Raw genomic sequence first — 20563 nt, forward strand, 5'->3', positions numbered from 1 at the left:
AAGTAAACAAATATAATACATAAAAATGGCAATACCAATGGGAAGTCAGCCTTCTCGGCATCCTCAAAGGAGAACTGGTAACTCTGTCACTAAAGGCATGAAGCAAAAATTCCCACAGGGACCTCAAGGCAGCATTAGTGAGCAGTAGAAAGCAGTTAGCAACATCCAGTGGTTTTATTCTAAGAATGGCCACAGACCTCCACGACTGCCTGTGAGTTTGGTCTAGAAAGCCTCAAGCCATGTCACAGATTCCACTGTGGCTATTAATACAGGTAACGATTGTCTGTGTGTCTATAGGATGCTGCTTTGTGACCCAAGGGAAACAAGAACAGCCACGGCACCACCACAGGAGAGGAAACTCACTCTGAGCCTGTAGGCATCGCCAAAGTCACCTAAACAAAACCCAAATAGGAACTCCTCAGAGAAAATCTTCTCTGATGCATAGAAAAATCAATGTGAAAAAAAATATTTCCAAAGGGAAGAGGACAAGCCTGGAGTGTTGTTATTGTTGTTTCTGTTTTAAGGTTACACACAAAATATTAGAAGGAACTTATAAAGGCTACATTCCTGGGTAACTGTCCATTCTTTAGACAGAGCCAGCATTTCAAGCAGATTTTTCTGTTTTAAAAGACTTCCAAAGATGATGATTCTGTGACCTCCCTTGGCAAGTCCCCCTCTAATGTAACCAAGGCTCACTGCAAATCTGAGGCTTCCTAGAAGCTTTGCCCAGTAAGTTCAGCCAATATGTCTCACCTTCTTCCAAGAACCCGTAAAAAAGGACTATACTTTTTATGGCATGTAATGAGACCAATTTAATAACCACATGTTGGTAAGCATGCTTGTTTTTATGATGACTGCTTCAATGTGTGGCCCTATCACCCCAAAAAGATTTTAAATTCTTTGCTATCCCAAACAGAACAGTGCTAGACAAAAGGAAATCCAATGAATACATTTTGAATTAATGAGAAACAATCTTCATATAGTTTTCCTTATATCTAACTTAAATTCTCCCAACTTGATTTAGGTGGATCCTCTCAATCCACCCTTATGGTCAAGAATACAAAGTGCACACCATCCTCTCGGTTAGGACCCTACATTCCGGATAATTGTTACTATAATACAAATCATCGCGCCACCTTTTCACCTCCCATCCAACTCCTTTAACTTCCCTACATGTTGAATGGTTCCCAACTAAAAGCCCAAAGCTAATTGATTCTTCTTCTAAATGGAGAAACCTAGAACTTGAGACAGCCCTTTGGCAATGTGGTGAAACTGGGAGTACAGTCTCACAGTTCCCCAAGCCCAGAATCATGCTAAGTTTAAAACCACAAGGAGCACGTGACTGGTTCATGGCATCTGGTTACAATAAACTTGAGGTGGTTTGTTCCCAACTACTTCTCTAGATCAAACATCATTGGCAACGGTTTTTCTAAATTCTCAGGAAACTCCCTTCTTTACTCAAGGCCTGAATCACTTGAGAACAAGTGAACATGCTTTCTATCATATCAACAAGTCACTCTGAAAAACCATCTTAAAAAGGAGTTAGTGTCAACTGAGATAATGCCATTCATTATGATCTCATAAGGGCAATAGTGATAAATGGTTGTGAATAGAACTTTCCAGTCAAAGAGTTAAAGTTTTGATGGCTATGTTATTGGACCATTTAAAATTTTTTACTATAAGGATATAAAATGGGTATCTGGTGTAGGTTAAAAAAAATATGTTGTCCATTTTGAAAAGCATGCCAGCATAGTACCATACCATTTATCTTACTTTTTCAGATCAAAGTTGAAATATATAATCAAATTGTCCAGGGGACAGCAAGAGGCCCTGTCCATGTATAAACAGTAGAGTTGGGGTGAGGAGAGGCCTTGTGTGTGATGGACATACAAGGACCAAGGTTTTGTACCCCCTCCAAACTCAGGGGATAAAAAACAAAGACTGGCTGTACTTTAGCTGGTTATCTATTAAGACTCAATTTCCTCCACATACCCAGTTTATCTCTGATTAGTTTGTCCTGATGGGACTTATTTTTTTTTTTTTTTAACAAATCCAGGCTGGCATCCTGAGACTATCCTTTTTAAAGTATCTTAAAATTGTTTTTAATTTTTCTCTAGTGTTATAATTACCTTTGCTAGGAAAAGAAACAAATCTTAAATGTTTTCTTTTTCAAGCACGATCATGAAAAGGAAATATTGGATGCTAACTATATGCCAGGTTCTATGCTAGGCACATGACATCTGTGATTTCATTGATATCTTTTTTAAAAACTTTATGAGGTAGATATTATTTCCATTTTCCAGTTGAAAAACTGGGACACAGGCTGGCTAAGTAATTTTCTTAAGGCCACACAGTTAGCAGAGTTCTATCCAAACTCAAAATAAGACCACAGTCTGTGCCAACTTTGTTGTGTTAGGCCAGTTTCATTTTCCCTTTAACTATTTTCCAAAATTCTACAAGTTTTGGAAAAAATGAAAGCTACTTAATCTGAAATGTCTTTTGGTTTGTTTACTCTTCTTTAATACTATACACTGGTGGATGCTAAATGTATATACATGCTGTATCACTTTTTGGGTGGGTTTTGTATGTTTTTAAATAGTTTTGCCTAAATGATTATCTTTAAGACAAAAAAAATATAAAATATTTTTGCCATTTCAGAATTATAATTTGCTTTTGTCTTAAATAGAATGGAATATTCTTTAACCACAGTTTCCTCAAAAGAGAAGGTATCACATGTGTTTTCTAGTCCTGTCTATCAGTAAGAATATGCCTCCATTTGGTTTTATGTCATTTACAAATAATCTCTTCCTACTCACTTTTATGTTCTTAATACACAGTCCTCTGCTACAAAAGGTCAGCCAGGTTTTTTGGAAACCCACAGTTTGATGTCCACACTGAATCATCAATTAAATCAATTTAGTGTCTATCGGGCAAGCACTCTTACTTAACCTGAAGGTCGTTTCTACTTAAATACTTTACTTGGAAAGAAAAGAGTTTTGGTTCCCAGATAAGATCATCTAGTACAGTCATGATGTAATACAGTGACCAAGGGATAACTATAATTTGTAAAATATTACAAGATCTACACATTGAAAAGGCAGAAGCTGTGTTTCAGGCTCACTAGCACCTAGCACGATGGAGAATATCAATATCTGAAATCAGTTAACTATCACTGAAGGATGTCGGAGTTAATATGCCAAAAGTGAACAAGGATGCAACGTCATACTCTCTTTACCCCTTGCAAACACAGTGATGATTCTTTCTCACAATTTGCGCAGGTGAAATGCCAAGTATAATACATCCAAAGGCATTACAAATTCTTATGTTAGGGGAGGCAAGACCCCCACCCCCACCCCACCACCCAACAGTTATGCAGCATCAGCAAAAACAGAATCCAAAACAACTGTGCATCACACTGGGAGCCAGTGAAGGAGAGGGGCTGAGAGCAGGTGTTCAGCTGCCTGGTGAATGGTCCATTTAAAAATTCAACAATAGTCAGAAGGGAGCAGGGAGTACAACAGCTACCACCGCGACTGGTGAAACCAGCACTTTTCGATTCAGTGTAAACTTATGCCCTGAAAGAAGGCACACCATAAAGCAGATTTCCATAAACCTAGTGCATCATTTGCTTTCAACAGTATTGTTTAAAAATCATGCTCTTCAGGAAAAAAAAAAATCACTGAAAGAACTACTCATGCAACAAAAATTGGTGCTGCTTCAATGTCAAATCCCCACGCGAGGTATTAATCATTAGCTAGATGAAATAGGCAAAAGCAGTTTTTTCACTGCAGAACCAACTAATTATCTTTCATAACTCTTTTGAAAAGCAAATGTAGATGTAAAAGCTCAAGTGAAAAACATGCTAAATGCATTTGTGTCTAGACTTTGCCAAGAAAATAAGGGAGTTTAAGTGCACAAAATCAAAAGATCTTACTAAACTAGAATTTCAAATCAGGGTAAAAAAAAAAATCAGCCCCATATTTTAATGTATCTTGTCTTCAGCATTTTATGTTTATACAATCAGCTGAGGGTGAATGTTGCTGTATATTCAAGATGTACATGCAGCCTATACAGGGAGCGGCACCAACATAGTAAAATTATTTTAATGTTTTTTCAGGTATCCCTTCCCTTTAAATGCTGCACATTCCTGTAAACTGTGTCACAAGTAGACCATTGGGAAGCAGATCAAGTGCACAAGGATATCTTCACCACAGCAGCAAAAAACCTTAAAAATGGCTGGGTCAAGGGAGCAAAAAATAAAGTATAGGTGATTATTGGGCACCATGAATCAAAGGAAGCAGCAACATGCAGAGCAGGAAAATATGAGGGGGAAAAATACAGGGCTGTCTGTACAATATATACAGATTTTTTTCAAATGTAAATTTGAAAGTGAATGCTGCTATTATGTTACTGCATAAAGGGAAGCATAACGAGGCTGCTCCACTTCCCTTTAAACACAAGGCATAAAGAGAGTAGGGGATGTGAAAAGCCAATTCTTTGTGCCACTACTTAATCAATCGCACTCAGTTCTACTCAATGACTTAGCCACACTGCAAAGACCACTCAGCAGCTAATGGAGATAATGCTGGAAAAGCACTTTGAGGTCTTCCGAAGAAAGGTGGGGTAAAAACCCAAAGGAGCAGGGTTTCGATACTTATTCCTAATAACTGAGCAGCATATATGAAACTCTCATGACCTGAAAAGAAATGAAGATACTCGTTTATTTTGCAAATTATGATTCTTCCATATAAAGTCATTTCTTTGAAAGACTGAACCCTGAAATCATAGTAAAGTTATCCTGTGCCCCAGTCTGGTCTTGTCAGGATAACCATTACACATGGTAAAGAATAAATATGTTCTTCAAGTGTTACAGCCCACGCTTACAATCTGTCAAAATGTAGAGCTGAGGAGGAGTTTTGTGTTTTTAACTGTATACAGCCATCACTAGCTATCACTCTTCTCACAGACAGGAAAAAGTCAACAATGAAGCACAGAAGCTAAAAATAAGTGACTGAGCAATTGCTCAGAGGAGCTGCACATTGGGCACAGGGTTAAATGTACACATACTCCTTCCCCCCTTTTTTTTTAATTACTGCCAATTGAAAGTAATTGAAATTAGGGGCTTAGACCTAAGAAAAACAAAAACAAACATGCACTGCATAAATGTGTAAAGAAAGTCATAAGTAAAATCCCATGCTTATAACCACACAAGAGCAGTGTTCTGAATGGCACATGCCCAGAATGCAAATAATGACTAATGTATCTTGCTGCAAATGCCATAAAAATGACAGTTCTATATAGGCACTTCAAATGCTCAAAGAAAAATTTAGTGTCATTCCGTACAAACTGAAAATATCTCTTCATTCACAGGTATTATGACAATTTTAAAGAATCAATAAAATCAATATTTATTAAAGACCCATTGTATGCAATTTACTATGCTCTAATGATAGAAAACACTGTATTAAGAAAAAGACCATGGTTTACATGCGAGTACATTCAAAATACATGTATGAGTATATATAATTGAATATAGAAAAAGTATAATCCAAAAGAACATCAGCTTCAGAAAACTCAATAAGTCTATGACTGAAATCAGGTTTTTGGTTTTTATCTCATTCTGTACGAATTAGGTGAGAAAGCATAAAAACCTCAAAAGTTACAAGTTTGAAATCTTACATAATCAAAAGTAGACAAGTTGTCTTACAACAGTAGTTTTTGAATTCCTTTCTAGCTTCAAAATGATTCATCTAATCAAATCTCATAGAAACCATAATATATGTGAGATAAAAGAGGTATTTGATTAATACAAATTTATTTTATCAGTGCAAGTTTACAATATTTACTTGTTAGGTAAATAGGGTTTTTTTGACCGAGAGAAAACCGTGAAATGAGGGCTTAGGGGTTATAGTTACATTCTTCTATGAGCCTCAGCCTCTGATTCATTTCTGTATTTGGGAGTTTGTTGCACCATGTTAAGAAAATTCTGATTCATACACCTAAGTGGTTGAATGTTACAGCCCCCCTGTAATCTCAGGTTACTCTTTAAGCAAACAGAGAAAGCAGGAGAAGCTTCATCCCATAGTCTGAACCACAACTCAATAATCTATTAGCACAAATTGACTCATCATCAGTGGTATAACTGTGGTAACATTTTCCATACAGTACACTTGGCTTTACATGTGGGGTTTTTTAAATTACAATATTTAAATCCAAATCAAATCTTTAAGAAACCCAAAGCTCCCATTCAGAATGTCCTAGGGGTTAGAGGAATCTCTGTTGGAAAACCCGAAAACCTTGCTAGGATGCACTCACTGATTTAGTGTCAACAGTCAGCAACACAAGTGACCGAGGTGGACACAACACACAAACACCAGTTGGCAAACCTAGGATTCTAGCAAAGTGTGCCATCTGCAGATCTGCTGGCCTTTGGTTTCCTTCATTTCCTCCCAGTGATCTTGTTCCTCCTCTCCACTGCTGTTTTGGCCCAGAGCAATCCAGCCAATCATCTCTTTGCGCTTCATAGTACGCCTGTTATAAACGGAAATCATCAGTGTGACGTCAGAGAGCTGAAAGAGCGCCACCTGGAAAACAAAAGTCTCCTTATAGACAGGATTGGGCTGACCACGTCGAATGGATGTCTTGCAGCGGGACATCTCTTGACCCACAGAATTGAGGAGAAAGAGTTTTCCATATGTATCTAAGACAAAAAGGGGGTGGAGAGGATGAGAAAACATCAGTGCACTCTGTTTTGCTAGTTTAGTTACAACATTTATACGAGCTGTAAATTTCTCCTTTCAACATACTAAATAGTATCTTTAGGCCTGGTGCTTGCTACTGAGCCAACACATCTTACATGAATTATTCAGAAGAGGGGTCATTACCTGCAATGCCCAATGTTTCATGTAGCTCACTATCCGGCACATTGCTGATGCTCACTGGAACCTCTCCATGCACAAGTTACACATATATGCACAGGCATGTGTGCAATTGTTTGTGGACACGCTCAGTTCTTCATTCAAATTTTATTTACATAACGAGATAAATATACACATTTTGCTGTCATGCGTTTTTTTCATAGTCATATTACTATTTTTGCCTGAGTTAGAAAATCTCTTCCCTTCTCACTCTCTACATATTCTCTGGACCATCTCAACCCCTCCACGGTTTCAATGACAACTATGAAGTCCGTAGGTCTGGCCTAGACATTTCTCCCAATTGAATACCACGCTTCTTCTTTTGGAAATCCCACACACATCTCACACTCAACATGTCCCCATCTCTAAAACTCTGCTGCTCCAGTGTTCCCCGCCTCTGTGAATAGTAGCATTATTCACTCAATTATCCAAGTCAGAAATCAGAACTTCATTGTTGACAAGACTGGCTTCCTCTCCTCCAGTCCACTCAATCAGTCACCAAGTTCTGTTGATTCTGCCTCCCAAACAGTTCCCAAATCCACTCACTTCTTTCCATCCCCAATGCCACTGAGCTCTCAGTGTATTTCGTAAGCTCAGGTCACCAGCATCTCTCACGTGTATCACCTCACGTTTCCTCACTGATCTAGTCGATGGGTGGCCAGAGCAATCTTTGCAAAGTGCAGATCTAGTATGTACTCTCACTAATAAACAAAAACCCAGCCTTCAGTACTTCCTACTAGTCTCTGGATAAAAGCTCGATTTCTTGGTGCAGTCTCTGTACTTTGGCTCTGTTTAGTGTCCAGCCTCATTGCTCACCTTGGCTGCCATTACACACTGCATTTCCATTCCTTTCTGCCCACCCCCCTGCTCTCTTTCCCTTTCACTTCTATACACGCTCTCCATGCCCTAATATCCCATCTGATAGCCACCCTCATATGACTTCTATTCATTAAGTTCAGTTTGGACATCACTTTACCCAGGAATTTTTGCTGTCCTCTTTTCCCCACTTCCACCAGCTCTGGGTCAGGGAACCCTCCAGTGACCACCACCAAAACCTAGTTTTAGCCTATCTCAGCACTTGCTACCCAGGATTATCTGCCTGTTTATTTGTCTGCAAATATTGCCAGTTCCCCAAGAGAGGTAGAGAGAGGGGCTGACATTTTTACCATTGTATTCTGGTGCCTGGCTTTGTGTTTAAGGTGGAGTAGACCTTCAGTAAGTATTTTGTAATGAATGTTCATGACTAGCCAGGAAGCTCGACTTTCCTTTTTCTTTTGGTCTCAAGTTTTCAAACTTGTAATATGAAACTAAACCCCTCATTTTATAGCCCCCACACTAAAATGCTTTAACTAACATTATATGTTTAGTCATTTATAAAAAGGAAAGAAAACATCCAAATTTTACAACATGATCTACTTTTGCTAAAATAACTGAATAGGTCATTACCAAGAAAATTATCTCCTCAATTATATCTTTATTAAAATAACTTAATTTATCAATTTATTGACTTTTCACTACAATTTTTACTACTAAGTGCATACTATTCTTTAAAAAAATCAAAATGTTAAGGCGTTTCCCAAATTCTATCATCCTGTACATTCTGTTCAATGCAGGCAACAAGATGATTAGTGTTTACTGCTCATTTTCCCACCTAACAACCAGTCAAACTTTTTAAAGCGTAAACCCAGATCTCTGTCATTTACCGTTCTCTCCGAGAGCATTGTAAGATAGGAAACAAATTACAACGTGCAGTTTTCTTTCTATGTTGATCTTTTTCTATTCCGGTTTGATGTGTTATTTTATGCGCTTATCTGCTGAGAAACACAAGGTGTGAAATTACACTTCAGGTGTGAAAACACTTCTCTGTCTCAGAAACAGGGCTCGCCACTCTTCAAACTGTTCAATGGAAAAGGCTGTCAGAAAACCGACAATGGGGGAGTGAATGTGTGTTTCTGCAGCTGTATGACTACATAATTCCTATAGGAAAAGTCCAATCCAGTCACCAAACTGCTCAGGCAATTCTGCTGCCAGTTATAGCAGTGGGAATTGAGTTAATCTTGCAAACAAAGATATGCTCATTTCACAAAGAGAGCAATTTCGAGCTTCATCCTGTCACAAGATCATTTTCTAATTACGAGAAAGGCCACTTACTACCGCACCGCCATCACTGAAGTTGGACTGTATGTGTATGACACAGAGGGAAAATAATAATTTTATAAACAATCCAGTCTGAGGATAGGGACCAAAGGAAGGGAAATGTTGCTGATTGCTTCAGTTCAAAAGGGAAGCTTTATCAACAGTAACAATGTGCTTACTTCTTAATTACTTCTTAATGTCTAGAGCAGAGGCCATGCCCAGAAAATTCTGTTCATGTGGAATAGCTGGGGAGTATGACTGTGATCTTTTGGCCTTTGGTTACTTACTCTGATGATCACCAGTCAGAATGGATGGAGAAAGAATCCAGCTAAGTAAATATCCAATTTAAATGAACTCTGTCTTAATCTCTGGAAATTGATAACAGTAACTACAAAATAAAACTGAGCAATATTTTATCATCTGATGATGATTCAGAAAGCTTTACAGTTTCTTCAGCAACTCAGAACCATTATCAAAAGGCTAAATGGGTCATAATCCCTCGATAGTCTTGTCAACTGCTTTACTAGTCACTTGCCTCTTTCTTAACTAAAAGATGTCACTTGTTCTAAAATATTAACTATAGTACATAATTAGTAATTTATTATGACACAAACATATGTCATTTGGAACTCAAAAGGCATTTTTCCAAAGAGACAACATGGTACCCAGTGATTAGCTGTATGCCCCACACAAAATACCTGTACATTTGCAGCATGGCATTCTATCAATTGTACTTACAAGACTGAGCCTCTGGGCGGGGGTCAGAGGAACAAAGATTCTCTGTTAATTTATATTTATAAAAGGTTTTAAACATATATAAGAGAATATAAAATAGTATCCCACATACTGACTTGGGATACTTCGCATACCTACATGCTACTGATGCTTTTGCCATACATGCTACTGATGCTTTTTGCTGTTTGATTTTTAAGAAATAAAACAATACAATGGAAGGTCTGTCGGTATCCATCCTTGATCCTGTCTCCTTCTCCTTCTCTCACCAAAGGTATCTACTATCTTAGATCTGGAGTTCATCAATTCCATGTATGTTTTTAGACTTTTAATATATAAGTAGACATAAATACAGACATACAAGATATATTTAACAGTATTTTGCTCATTAAAAATATTTAACATTATAATGTATGCCTTTATGAAACTTTAATTCAGCATTAAATTTTTTATATTATCTCTAGGTACATATGGCTATACTTCATTTTTTTTTATCTTCTATGTATAATGTTCCAGTATACTAATAAGCCACAATTCAGTTATCCATTCTATTAAATGGACAATTGTTTATAATAGCCGAAAATCAAAAAGATTTCAGTGAGCATTTTTCTCTATTTAGTATTATACCAATATTCAATAATTTCTGTAGCATACACCTGGGAGTGCACTTCACATTTTCTAGATACAAAATCCTTGCGAGTCATATTTATTGCTACTATCTTCTCCCTGCCTGTGGTATCTTTTTGCTTGGTTTCCCGTGACATCTTTTTGCTTGGTTTATAGTAACTTTTATAGTATAAATGTTTTAAATTTTGGTGGAGTCAAGTTTATTAGTGTCTTTCTGTTCAGTTGATGTTCTAAAGAAATCTTACCCAAACTCGATAATCTCCCATATTTTCTTTTATGAGTCTTAAAAACTTGTTTTTCACATTTGATCTTTAATCCACCTGGAATTGATCTTTGCATATGGTATGAGGTAGGGATTTAATTTTTTTCTATATGGGAAGCATTATTCATTAAGTAATCTATTATCTCCCCATTAATTTATAATACTATATCTGTCAGCTATCAAGCTTCTAAGCTGGGGTGTCTTTCCCTAAGTCTCTTAATATTTATCATCATTTTATATTATGTCTTGATATCTGCTAAAAATAATATTTTTAAAAACTGAGTTACTCTCAGCTCTTGCTTAGTTTAATAGGCTCTTGCATATAAATTTTGTAATCAATTTATCAAGTTCTGTAAAAAAAAAAATTAAAAAAAAAAAAGAACAAAGTAAACATACCAAAAAACACTGTTGGGATTTTGATTGGGATTGTACTGGACACAGAGATTTGGGAAAAGCCATTGTTTTCACAATATGGAATCTTCTCATCAATAAACATGTTACATCTATCCATTTAGTTTCTTTTTGAGTATTTCAAAAACTTTCATAATTTCTTCTAATTTTATCTTTTATTATCTTTTGGTATCTTAGATATTTTACTGCTGTTGTAAACACTAATGTTTACATGTGACTTACAGATAATTGGTAATCTGAACTACAATGTTGCCATCATTAAAAAAATAAATAAATAAGAAGGAGTATTGGCCTAGAAGTTGGGTACCAGGTAATGAAGAAACTAATACCAAAGAACAGTGGAGATCCATAATCCATATTATGTGATGGTAAGACTGCCATCTGCTATAACTTGGAGGAGAGAACATATGCCTAATGAGTTTGTTGCTCTAGGGAAACAGATTGAAAAACAGAATGTTAGAAGTGTGTATTTAGTACCACTGGCTTCATTTTAGGGGAGAGGAGAAAAGGTAAGCTTGGAAGAGAACTGACCGATGTGCAAGAAAACTGAGAAAATAGAGAAATTCAGACCTTTTTGTGGTTGAGGAAGCTGATTGCTTCCAGACTTCCAAACAGTAACAGAGAGATTTTTAAAAGGCTTTGAGCCACAAAGGCTCAGTAAACCTTCTCAGGTGAATAAAGTGATATTTAATTCAGGTCAAATATCAAACTAAGGGTGTGGCCTTCCCACTAGATTTGAGTTGGCTGGGCCATGTGACTGGGTTCTAAAAATAGAATATGAAAAGTCATAAATGTCACCTTCAACCATGGCTATATTCAACCACTGCCACCAAACAAGAAGCTGCCCATGCTGTCTCTTCTTCTTCCATGGCAACAATGGAGGCCACATTTTAAATATAATATTATCACCTCATTAAATGGAAAGAGCCTATATGCCTTAGTCACAGCTCAGAGGAGAATCACATGATTCACTTTGGACTGTGATGCAAAAGAGAAATAAACTTTTGTTGTGCTGAGCCACTGAGACAGCAGGGTTTTATTTGTTCTTGTATCATAGGTTAGTCTTTATAAACATATCTATTACACATCTGCTAAGATTTTTATCAATAATAAATTGTGCATTTTATCAAAAGCATCTATTTGCATCTATTGAGATAATCATAGTTGTTTCCAACATTTTATTTTTTATCCAAAGCTTCTATTTGCCTAAAACCACAATGAGGTACCATCCTACACCAATCAGAATGGCTATTAAAAAGACAAAAAAACAACAGATATTGGCAAAGATGCAGAGAAAGGGAGCCCTTATGCATTGTTGGTGGGAATATAAATCAGCACAACCTCTATGGAAAACAGTATGGAGATTTCTTGAAGAACTAAAAATAGAACTACTATTTAATCTAGCAATCCCACAACTGGGTAGCTACCCAAAGGAAAAGAAACAAATATGTCAAAATGATACATGTATTCACATATTTATCATAGCACTATGCACAATAGCAAAGATATGAAGTTAACTTAAGTGTCCATCAATGGAATATTGGATTAAAAAAAGTGTCATATATACATAATGGAATACTAGTCAGCAATGAAAAATAATAAAATCATGTCTTCTGCAGCAAAATGGATGGAACTAGAGGTCATTATCTTAAGTGAAACAAGCCAGACACAGAAAGACAAATACTATTAGTACATGTTTTCACTCATAAGTGGGTGCTAAAAAATGTGTACACATGGACATAGAGAGTGGAATGATAGGCAATTGAGAGTCAGAAGGGTGAGGGGCTGGAGGATGAGAAATTACTTAATGGGTACAATGTATGTTATTTGGGTGACGGATACTCAAAAAGCCTTGACTTGATCATTACATAATCTATGCATGTAATGAAATTGCACTTGTACTCCATAAATTTATATACATTTTTAAAGGCTCCTATTCTCATCTCTTGAGATAATAATCATAATGCTTTCTCATAAATCAGTTAATATAGTGAATTACACTAGTATATTTTCCTAATGTTAAATCATTCTTGCATTCCCATTCCTGAGCTAAGCCCATTTGTTGGTAATTAGTATTTTTGTATTTAGTATTTTGTAATTAGTATTTTCCTTATACATGATATAGCTAGGTGGACCCCATACAAACTGCAGTGTGTGTGAGAACATGTAAGGAAAGGGGACAGGAAGAGATTGGGAGGAAGAGAGAAATCTTAATCTAATCTTATGTCTATCTTTTAGATATCAATTTTTGTCCCTTTATATTTATTATGACTACTGATACATTTTGATTTATAGTTACTGTCTTGGTTTGTGCTCTCTACTTATCCTGCATTTTCCATGCTTTAAAAAATATTTTTGTCTACTTCTATGGGACTGATTATATTTTTTTTCTTTCCTTTATTGGTTTGAAAGTTAAAATTTTAATGTTTAAAATTAATCAATCTCTCTGCCCTCCTCTTTTAAAAAAAATTTCTTAATTTTTTTATAGACTTTATTTTTTAGAGCAGTTTTAGTTTCATAAAACTGAGCAGAAGGTACAGAGATTTCCCATATACTCCCTGCTCCCACAGACATAGAGCCCCTCATCTCTTGATTTTAATACTAGTATAATTTTTCCTTGAAGCAATATCAATATAAATAACCAGCTCTTATAGGGGTTATTCACAATCTGCTTTTTCAGTACTCTTATCTCTCAGTATATTTTTTTCAAATTTTTAAAAATTGTGTTAAAAAGATATATAACAAAAAGATATATAACAAAATTTACCGACTACTTTTAAGTATATAGTTGAGTGGTATTAAACACATTCATAATGTGCAACCATTACCACCATCCATCTCCAGAATTTTTTTCATCTTGTAAAAACTGAAATTCTATATCCATTAAACAGTAACTCCCCATTCTCCTCTCCCCCCAGCCCCTGGCAACCACCATTCTACTGGTGTCTGTCTTTACGATTCTTTCTAACTACCTCATAAGTAGAATCATACAGTATTTGTCTTTTTGTGACTGACTGGCTTATTTCACTTGGCATAATGTCCTTAAGTTTCATCCATGTTGGGCCATATGTCAGAATTTCCTTCCTTTTCTAAGGCTGAATAGTTTAATATTCCTTGTATGTATGTATCACATTTTGCTTATGCATTAACCCATCAAAGAATGCTTAGGCAGCTCCTACATTTTAGTTATTAGGCACATATTTAGGCATATTCTGAAGAAAGAATAATGCTGCTATGAACATGGGTGTACAAATATCTCTTTAAGAGCCTATTTTCAATACACCTCAATTCCAGGCGTATTCTGGAACATACGCCTATAAGTGGAATTGCTGGGTATATGGTAATTCTTAATCTTTTGAGGAACGGCCATATTGTGTTCCACAGGAGCTGCACCATTTTACATTCCCACCAGCAATGCACAAGGGCTCCAATTTCTCCACACTTACTAACACCTATTATTTTTCAGGGTTTTTTGATGGCGGCCATCCTAATGGGTATGAGGTGGCATCTCACTGTACTTTTGGTTTGTGTTTGCCTGATGATTAGTGATATTGAGCATCTTTTCATAGTCCTGTTGGCCATCTGTATATTTTCTTTGGAGAAATGTCTAGTCAAGTCCTTTACCCACTTTTTAATCAGATTTTTTGTTGTTATTGAGTTCTAGGAGTTTTCTATATATTCTGGATATTAATTCCTTATCAGATATACTATTTGCAAACATCTTCCCCCATTGTATGGGTTATCTACTTACTCTGTTGTCATCTTCTGATGCACAAAATTTTTCAACTTTCATGAAGTCCATTTTGTGTATTTTTTTTGCCTGTGCCTTTGTGTCATAGTCAAGAAATTAACTGCCAAAGCCAATGTCAAAAAGCTTTTGCCTTATGTTTTCTTCAAAGAATTTTATAGTTTTAGTTCTTACATTTAGGTGTCTGATCCATTTTGAGTAAATTTTTGGATATGATTTTTTTTTTTTTTTTTTGAGACAGAGTCTCACTTTGTTGCCCAGGCTAGAGTGAGTGCCGTGGTATCAGCCTAGCTCACAGCAACCTCAAACTCCTGGGCTCAAGCGATTCTGCTGCCTCAGCCTCCCGAGTGGCTGGGACTACAGGCATGTGCCACCATGCCCGGCTAATTTTTTCTATATATATTAGTTGGCCAATTAATTTCTTTCTATTTATAGTAGAGATGGGGTCTTGCTCTTGCTCAGGCTGGTTTCGAACTCCTGACCTTGAGCAATCCGCCCGCCTCGGCCTCCCAGAGTGCTAGGATTACAGACGTGAGCCACCGCGCCCGGCCTGGATATGGTTTTAGATAAAGATCCAACCTCATTCTTTTCCATGTTGACATATGCTTTTTCTAGTACTATTTATTAAAAAGAATATCCTTTCCCATTGCATGGTCTTGGCAGCCTTGCCAAAAATCATCTGGAGTTTCTACCCTCCTATTAAGCAGTATAAGGACCTTAGAATTGTTTGAATTCCATTGTCCCTTCCCATTCTCCATGTAATTGCTGCCTAGAATTTTATTTCCACATTGTAGCTGTACTACCATTATTAGTCATTTTCACTACTGCTCCTGTTTTTGTTTTATGCAGCCCATGCAGGTTTATATTTACTTCTATGTTAACCAATTTCTTTGTTCATTATCCCTTCTTTCATCTCATTACTTTCTTCTAATTTCAACTTATTTATTCCTGAAATACATCATTTAGTCATTTTCTCAGTGATAAACTCTTTCAAATTTTGTGGGAAGTATCTTTATTTTTCCTTCACTCAGGGAACAAAATGCTAAGTTGAATGTTTTTCTCTTGAGACTTTAATATTCTTATCCCATTGTCTTCTTGCTTCTATCATCACTGTTGAAAAGTCTGTTCTCAGTCTCACTGTCATTCCTCTGTAGGTAACTGGGATTATTTTTTAAAACATCTTTAAGATATATATTTCATACATCATAGTAACTGTCTTTTTTTTCCTTTTGCAAAAAAAAATATTTTGTAACTTTGATTATTGTGAGAATTAAATGAGTTCATGTAGAAAAAGGAATATCACATATGTCCTCAACAAGTTAGTGCTGCATCTAAATCATCATAAGAAATGGCCATAATTCTGAGCACATAGTGGCATTACTATGCTATATTTAACTGAAAACTGGACCAGGATTTTCAAAGAAGGTCCTATGTCCCATATCTGTTCATTTTTATGCCGTCCTTTTTTCCCCAGCACTCCATTTGTAAAGCACCCTCTACAACCCACTTGTTCTTCATGCTAAACATGAGGCAGCTTGGTTTGCTTGTTTTTCTTTCCTCCGGTCTCTGCTATTGTGAGTGCCTAACAAGGTTAATGTGCTGCTGCTATTAAGTATTATCATTTGGGATGTAATTATCACATGTGGCTAATCATGCACATGCTGAGAAGCTGGGGAACTTGTTGTTTTTAACTGGAGGGAACATCTTAATGATAGTTTTTGACAAGGACCATTATATGTGTATATATACACATATATACACAATGCAGTAACACGTTGTAGAAGGAGACATAGCACAGATGAACATGGAGAAAGAGAACCTGCCAACAGATAGCTGAATTTTTTAAACATGTATATGTAATCTTAGCTTGTTAACTTCATTTAATAGTGAAGGAAATGAAATTCAGAGAATCAAATGGTGAGGCCATGCAGTAATTGGGTGGCAGGGCCAGGATAAGGACAGAATAGAGCTGCTAAATTGTCACTGAATTGCTTTCCCATGAAGCCAAATTCAAAAGATAATTAAATGCTTCTAATTCTTAATGCTTACTTTTTCAAAAGCATTTATAAATACACATCAGGGTTTCAGATGCCTCCTAGACACTGTATGCTGCTTTTTCACCTGGGCCATCAGCCATGTACAGACCTGGAGACTATCCTTTGCCATCAGAAGATTTGTATACCAGCCTACAGCATCTTAAAGCAATAATGACAATACTTTTGAACACTGACCACATTTACTAAATAAGACATTATCTTGAAAGTGGCTGAAAGGATGCTTGGTACATTGTTACTTGATTAGAGATGAGATTCATTCATGTTGTTACTTCATTTATATACTGTTTATGAATAGGTTCTATGGACTAGTGTCAGCAATTTTCAAATAGTCTATTTTATCTTTCTTAGCCCACCTATCTGATTAAAAAAATCATTTTATAACATGGGCATTTTCACCAAAAGATGATTAATAGATAGATACACATACATACACACGCTCATGTATACATAAATATAGATTTAAAAATCTACCTATATATCAATCTGTATTAGATGAGTAAAGAAAACAGTTAAAGTTAGAAATGAAGAAATGCCCAGCCATATACTTTTTCTTGAGATCCATGTGGTTTATGGAAGATGCTATGGAAGGTGCCCCCAGGTTCAGCTGTTTGGTACCCCACATTTCCTGTCCAAGGTTAAGCCAGGGGAATAGGATTGCAAGTGAAGATGTCATCCTAATAAAAAAGTATTGCCAACTACAGAATCCCCTCTTTGTGGCTAAGACTTGTGTTTCATTTTTACCCACTTGACCCAGCTGACCTATTCCAGACTAGACAGCTTGTTTTCTCCGATATTTTGTAACTCAAAATTTCAAAGACACAGAAAACTTGTTCAAGAGTTCAAAGTTATCTTTTGTTTCATGGTCTATTATGAGGCAAAAGAAGCTCACTTCTAAATCCTTGCCTTCGTCTCTGTTTCTAGCAAGATGTTTCTTAACAATATTCCCCACAAGAAGAAAAATCCCCACGACTTAGGCTCAACCCATTTTCCCTCACGTTCTCCTCAGAACCATTCTTTACATGATCGTAACCACCCTGTCAGGCAGGGTGGAGGTCCCTGCTTTACGGAAGAAGTAACTGTACTTGCACTGACAGTCTCCGGCAAAGGCTTTTGTGACCCTCAGTCCTACGAGTTCCCCTGGCAGGCAGCTCCCCGCAGTGGACTCTGAATCTGGGCTGGGGCTGCGCTGCCCGCCCCCCCGCCTCCCCGCCATGGAGAACAGTGCACTTGGCACACCCTCCCCACCATTCCCCACTCACAGCTCCACTCACCTCCCAGCTCACGTCCTCTCTCCTTCTCCCCCTTTCTTCCAACTCCGCTCAGTTACCTCATCAAACTCACATTCCCTCATTCTTTCTCTCTCATTCTCTTCCATATGGGAACTAAACATGTATCCCAAGCTCGCCTCACAACCATCCAAGCAGCACAAGTGCCATAACGAAGCGACACATAATAAAGAACCAATGCCGTCAACATCCAAAGCCCTTGAAAGTACCAAGGGGTCCCTTTCAGAAGCTCCACAAAGGAAACTTCTACTTTCTCATCCCCTCCTAATTAAACTGGCTTTTCCTCAAGTACCAGCATTCTACATAGACAAAAAACTTTTGTCTTCACTATTGGGTTTCTGTTTTAATTAATAGCATCACAGCAGCATTGTTTTCTATTACTTTGGTTGCAAAGATACAGCATGCCAGTTACATTTTAAGCTAAATTGCAACATTTGCCTATAGACAAATCACATACCCAATGCCAAGCTGACTTAAACTTCTGGAATAAAATCAATTTCTAAATTAGGACGTGCCTCTTTTTTTTTAATTTCCTATTTGGTTTTAAATATTTGCTGTAAGAATTCCCTCTTTGGCATATTTTCTTTCATATAGAAATTTATGAAGATACAATAGCTTCATCTTCAACATCACGGTATGTATTATCCCTACTTATAAAGCATATATTATCATGATCCTCTTTTTCCAGCTGAGGAAACTGAGATTAAGTACAGTTTAGTGACTCACAGCTATTAGGTGGCAGAATCTGAATTCATGCCTTAGTTTGTGGGTCTCCAACTGTTATTTTCTCAACCACCATGCTATAAATCTTCTCTGTATCACCTGGTACCACCCAATATACAAAGTAAAGCTTCTCAGCTTGACTGAGTGATCCATACCCCATCATTCCCTGCATCTACACCATGTTCCTAAAAACTGTTCACACTTTACCAAATCTCAGAAGGACAGGAAGAGAGACTGGCAAAAGTTCTGAAGGAGAAGTAGTAAATACGGATATTTAGTAAATTCAGAGCTATTTTGAAGAATGACGTGTATATCTAGCGAAAGACTCAAGCTGTGCAATAATAATCAGCATATATTATGCATTCTAAATAGCTCTCACCTGGCTCTGAGTGTTAACACAGAATAAGGCTTATGCACTTGGCCTATTCTGTTATCCAGAGTGCTGGGGCTTTCCTTACCACCTAGCTCTAATTACTTCAATACAGGTTGACTACCAAGATGCCCCTAATTCAACAAAGCCTTCGTGGGCTGCATCAGAGGTAAGGGCAAAAAAGAGAGTGCCCAGATTCAATTGTAGGAGCTGACCTTTTTCTACTGGCTTCCCTGGTCCCTCACTTGCTGCTGATACATGAGGCCAAGGTCCATTAATTCTTTCAGCCTCCCACTTATGTACTGATTTCATCCTTTGTTTAATCACACTTTGGTGCCCAAGATGGGTAGCTCTCTTGCTACCCACTCTATTCCCTTCTAGTTTACCTTCCTGTACTTGAGAGACTGGAAATTCAACAACAGTTTTCAGACTCTCTTGCAGCTAGCATTCCAGATACAAATTAGGTCCCCTCAATTAGATGTATCTGCATGAGGTCCAGAAGGCAGAAGTGAAGGAGATATCATCTTCCTGCCACTTTTCAAGTTTTTTTGCTGACAAAGAAAATTATAAAAAGGTGGGCTAATTTTTCTCAGCATTATTCAAATGTTCAATCTCTAACTTTCTGGATGTTGAGAGGCCATTGAGGGAGGTGGCAGCAGCAGCCTTTTGAGTCTGCCTTCCCGAACCCTAGACTGCAGCTCTGGAGGTATGTCTTGAACCACTCTTTCCACTGGTGACCTCAAAAGTGGTAGTTCTGGTGAGCTTCAGGAGGTGCATTGCCCTAGATCTGCTGCCTTCACTTCCTTCTCCATCATCACCATGATCGTGAACATTTCTTGTGTGCTCACTGTGTGGTAGTTACCATGCTAAATGCTTTACATAAATTACTTTATTTAAATCCCAAAACAACCCTACCACAAAGGTACTATTAATAGCTCTCTTTTTTTTTTTCAGATGAGTTAGTAGAGGTTCCAAAAAGGATCAGAGTAAAGCTAGTAGGTAAGTAGCAGGTACAGCTGGAATCTGATCCCAGATCTGACTCACTACAAAGCCAGGGCTCTGCCTCTTTAAAGTTGAGGGTCTGGTATATATTAGCAGATTTTCATTGCTCATATACATTAGGTTGCTGATAACACATCTGTCTCTTCCTTTAAACAATATAGACACACAGGCCAGTCTATTTCATATCAAGATGCATCTAGATATCAAAGAAGTCTAATTAAATAGAAAGCCATTTAGAAATCCAGAGGTATCTCCTTGTGAAAGCTTGCCTAAGCCATAACAAGATCATTTT

General features: G+C 37.1%; 1 protein-coding gene across 2 annotated transcripts in view; it reads right to left on the reverse strand.

Moving 5' to 3' along the window:
- Positions 1-2027: 2027 nt before the first annotated feature.
- The window catches only part of SYT16 (synaptotagmin 16), a 240179-nt gene continuing 221643 nt past the window's right edge, over positions 2028-20563 (reverse strand). For both annotated transcript variants that reach the window (XM_012777655.3, XM_012777654.2), the window contains exon 7: positions 2028-6700. In XM_012777655.3, the coding sequence (XP_012633109.1) occupies positions 6387-6700 (314 nt within the window). In that variant the 3' untranslated portion in view covers positions 2028-6386. The remainder of the gene's footprint in view (positions 6701-20563) is intronic.

Source organism: Microcebus murinus, chromosome 6 (genome assembly GCF_040939455.1).
Source record: "Microcebus murinus isolate Inina chromosome 6, M.murinus_Inina_mat1.0, whole genome shotgun sequence".
Classification (NCBI taxonomy): Eukaryota; Metazoa; Chordata; class Mammalia; order Primates; family Cheirogaleidae; genus Microcebus; species Microcebus murinus.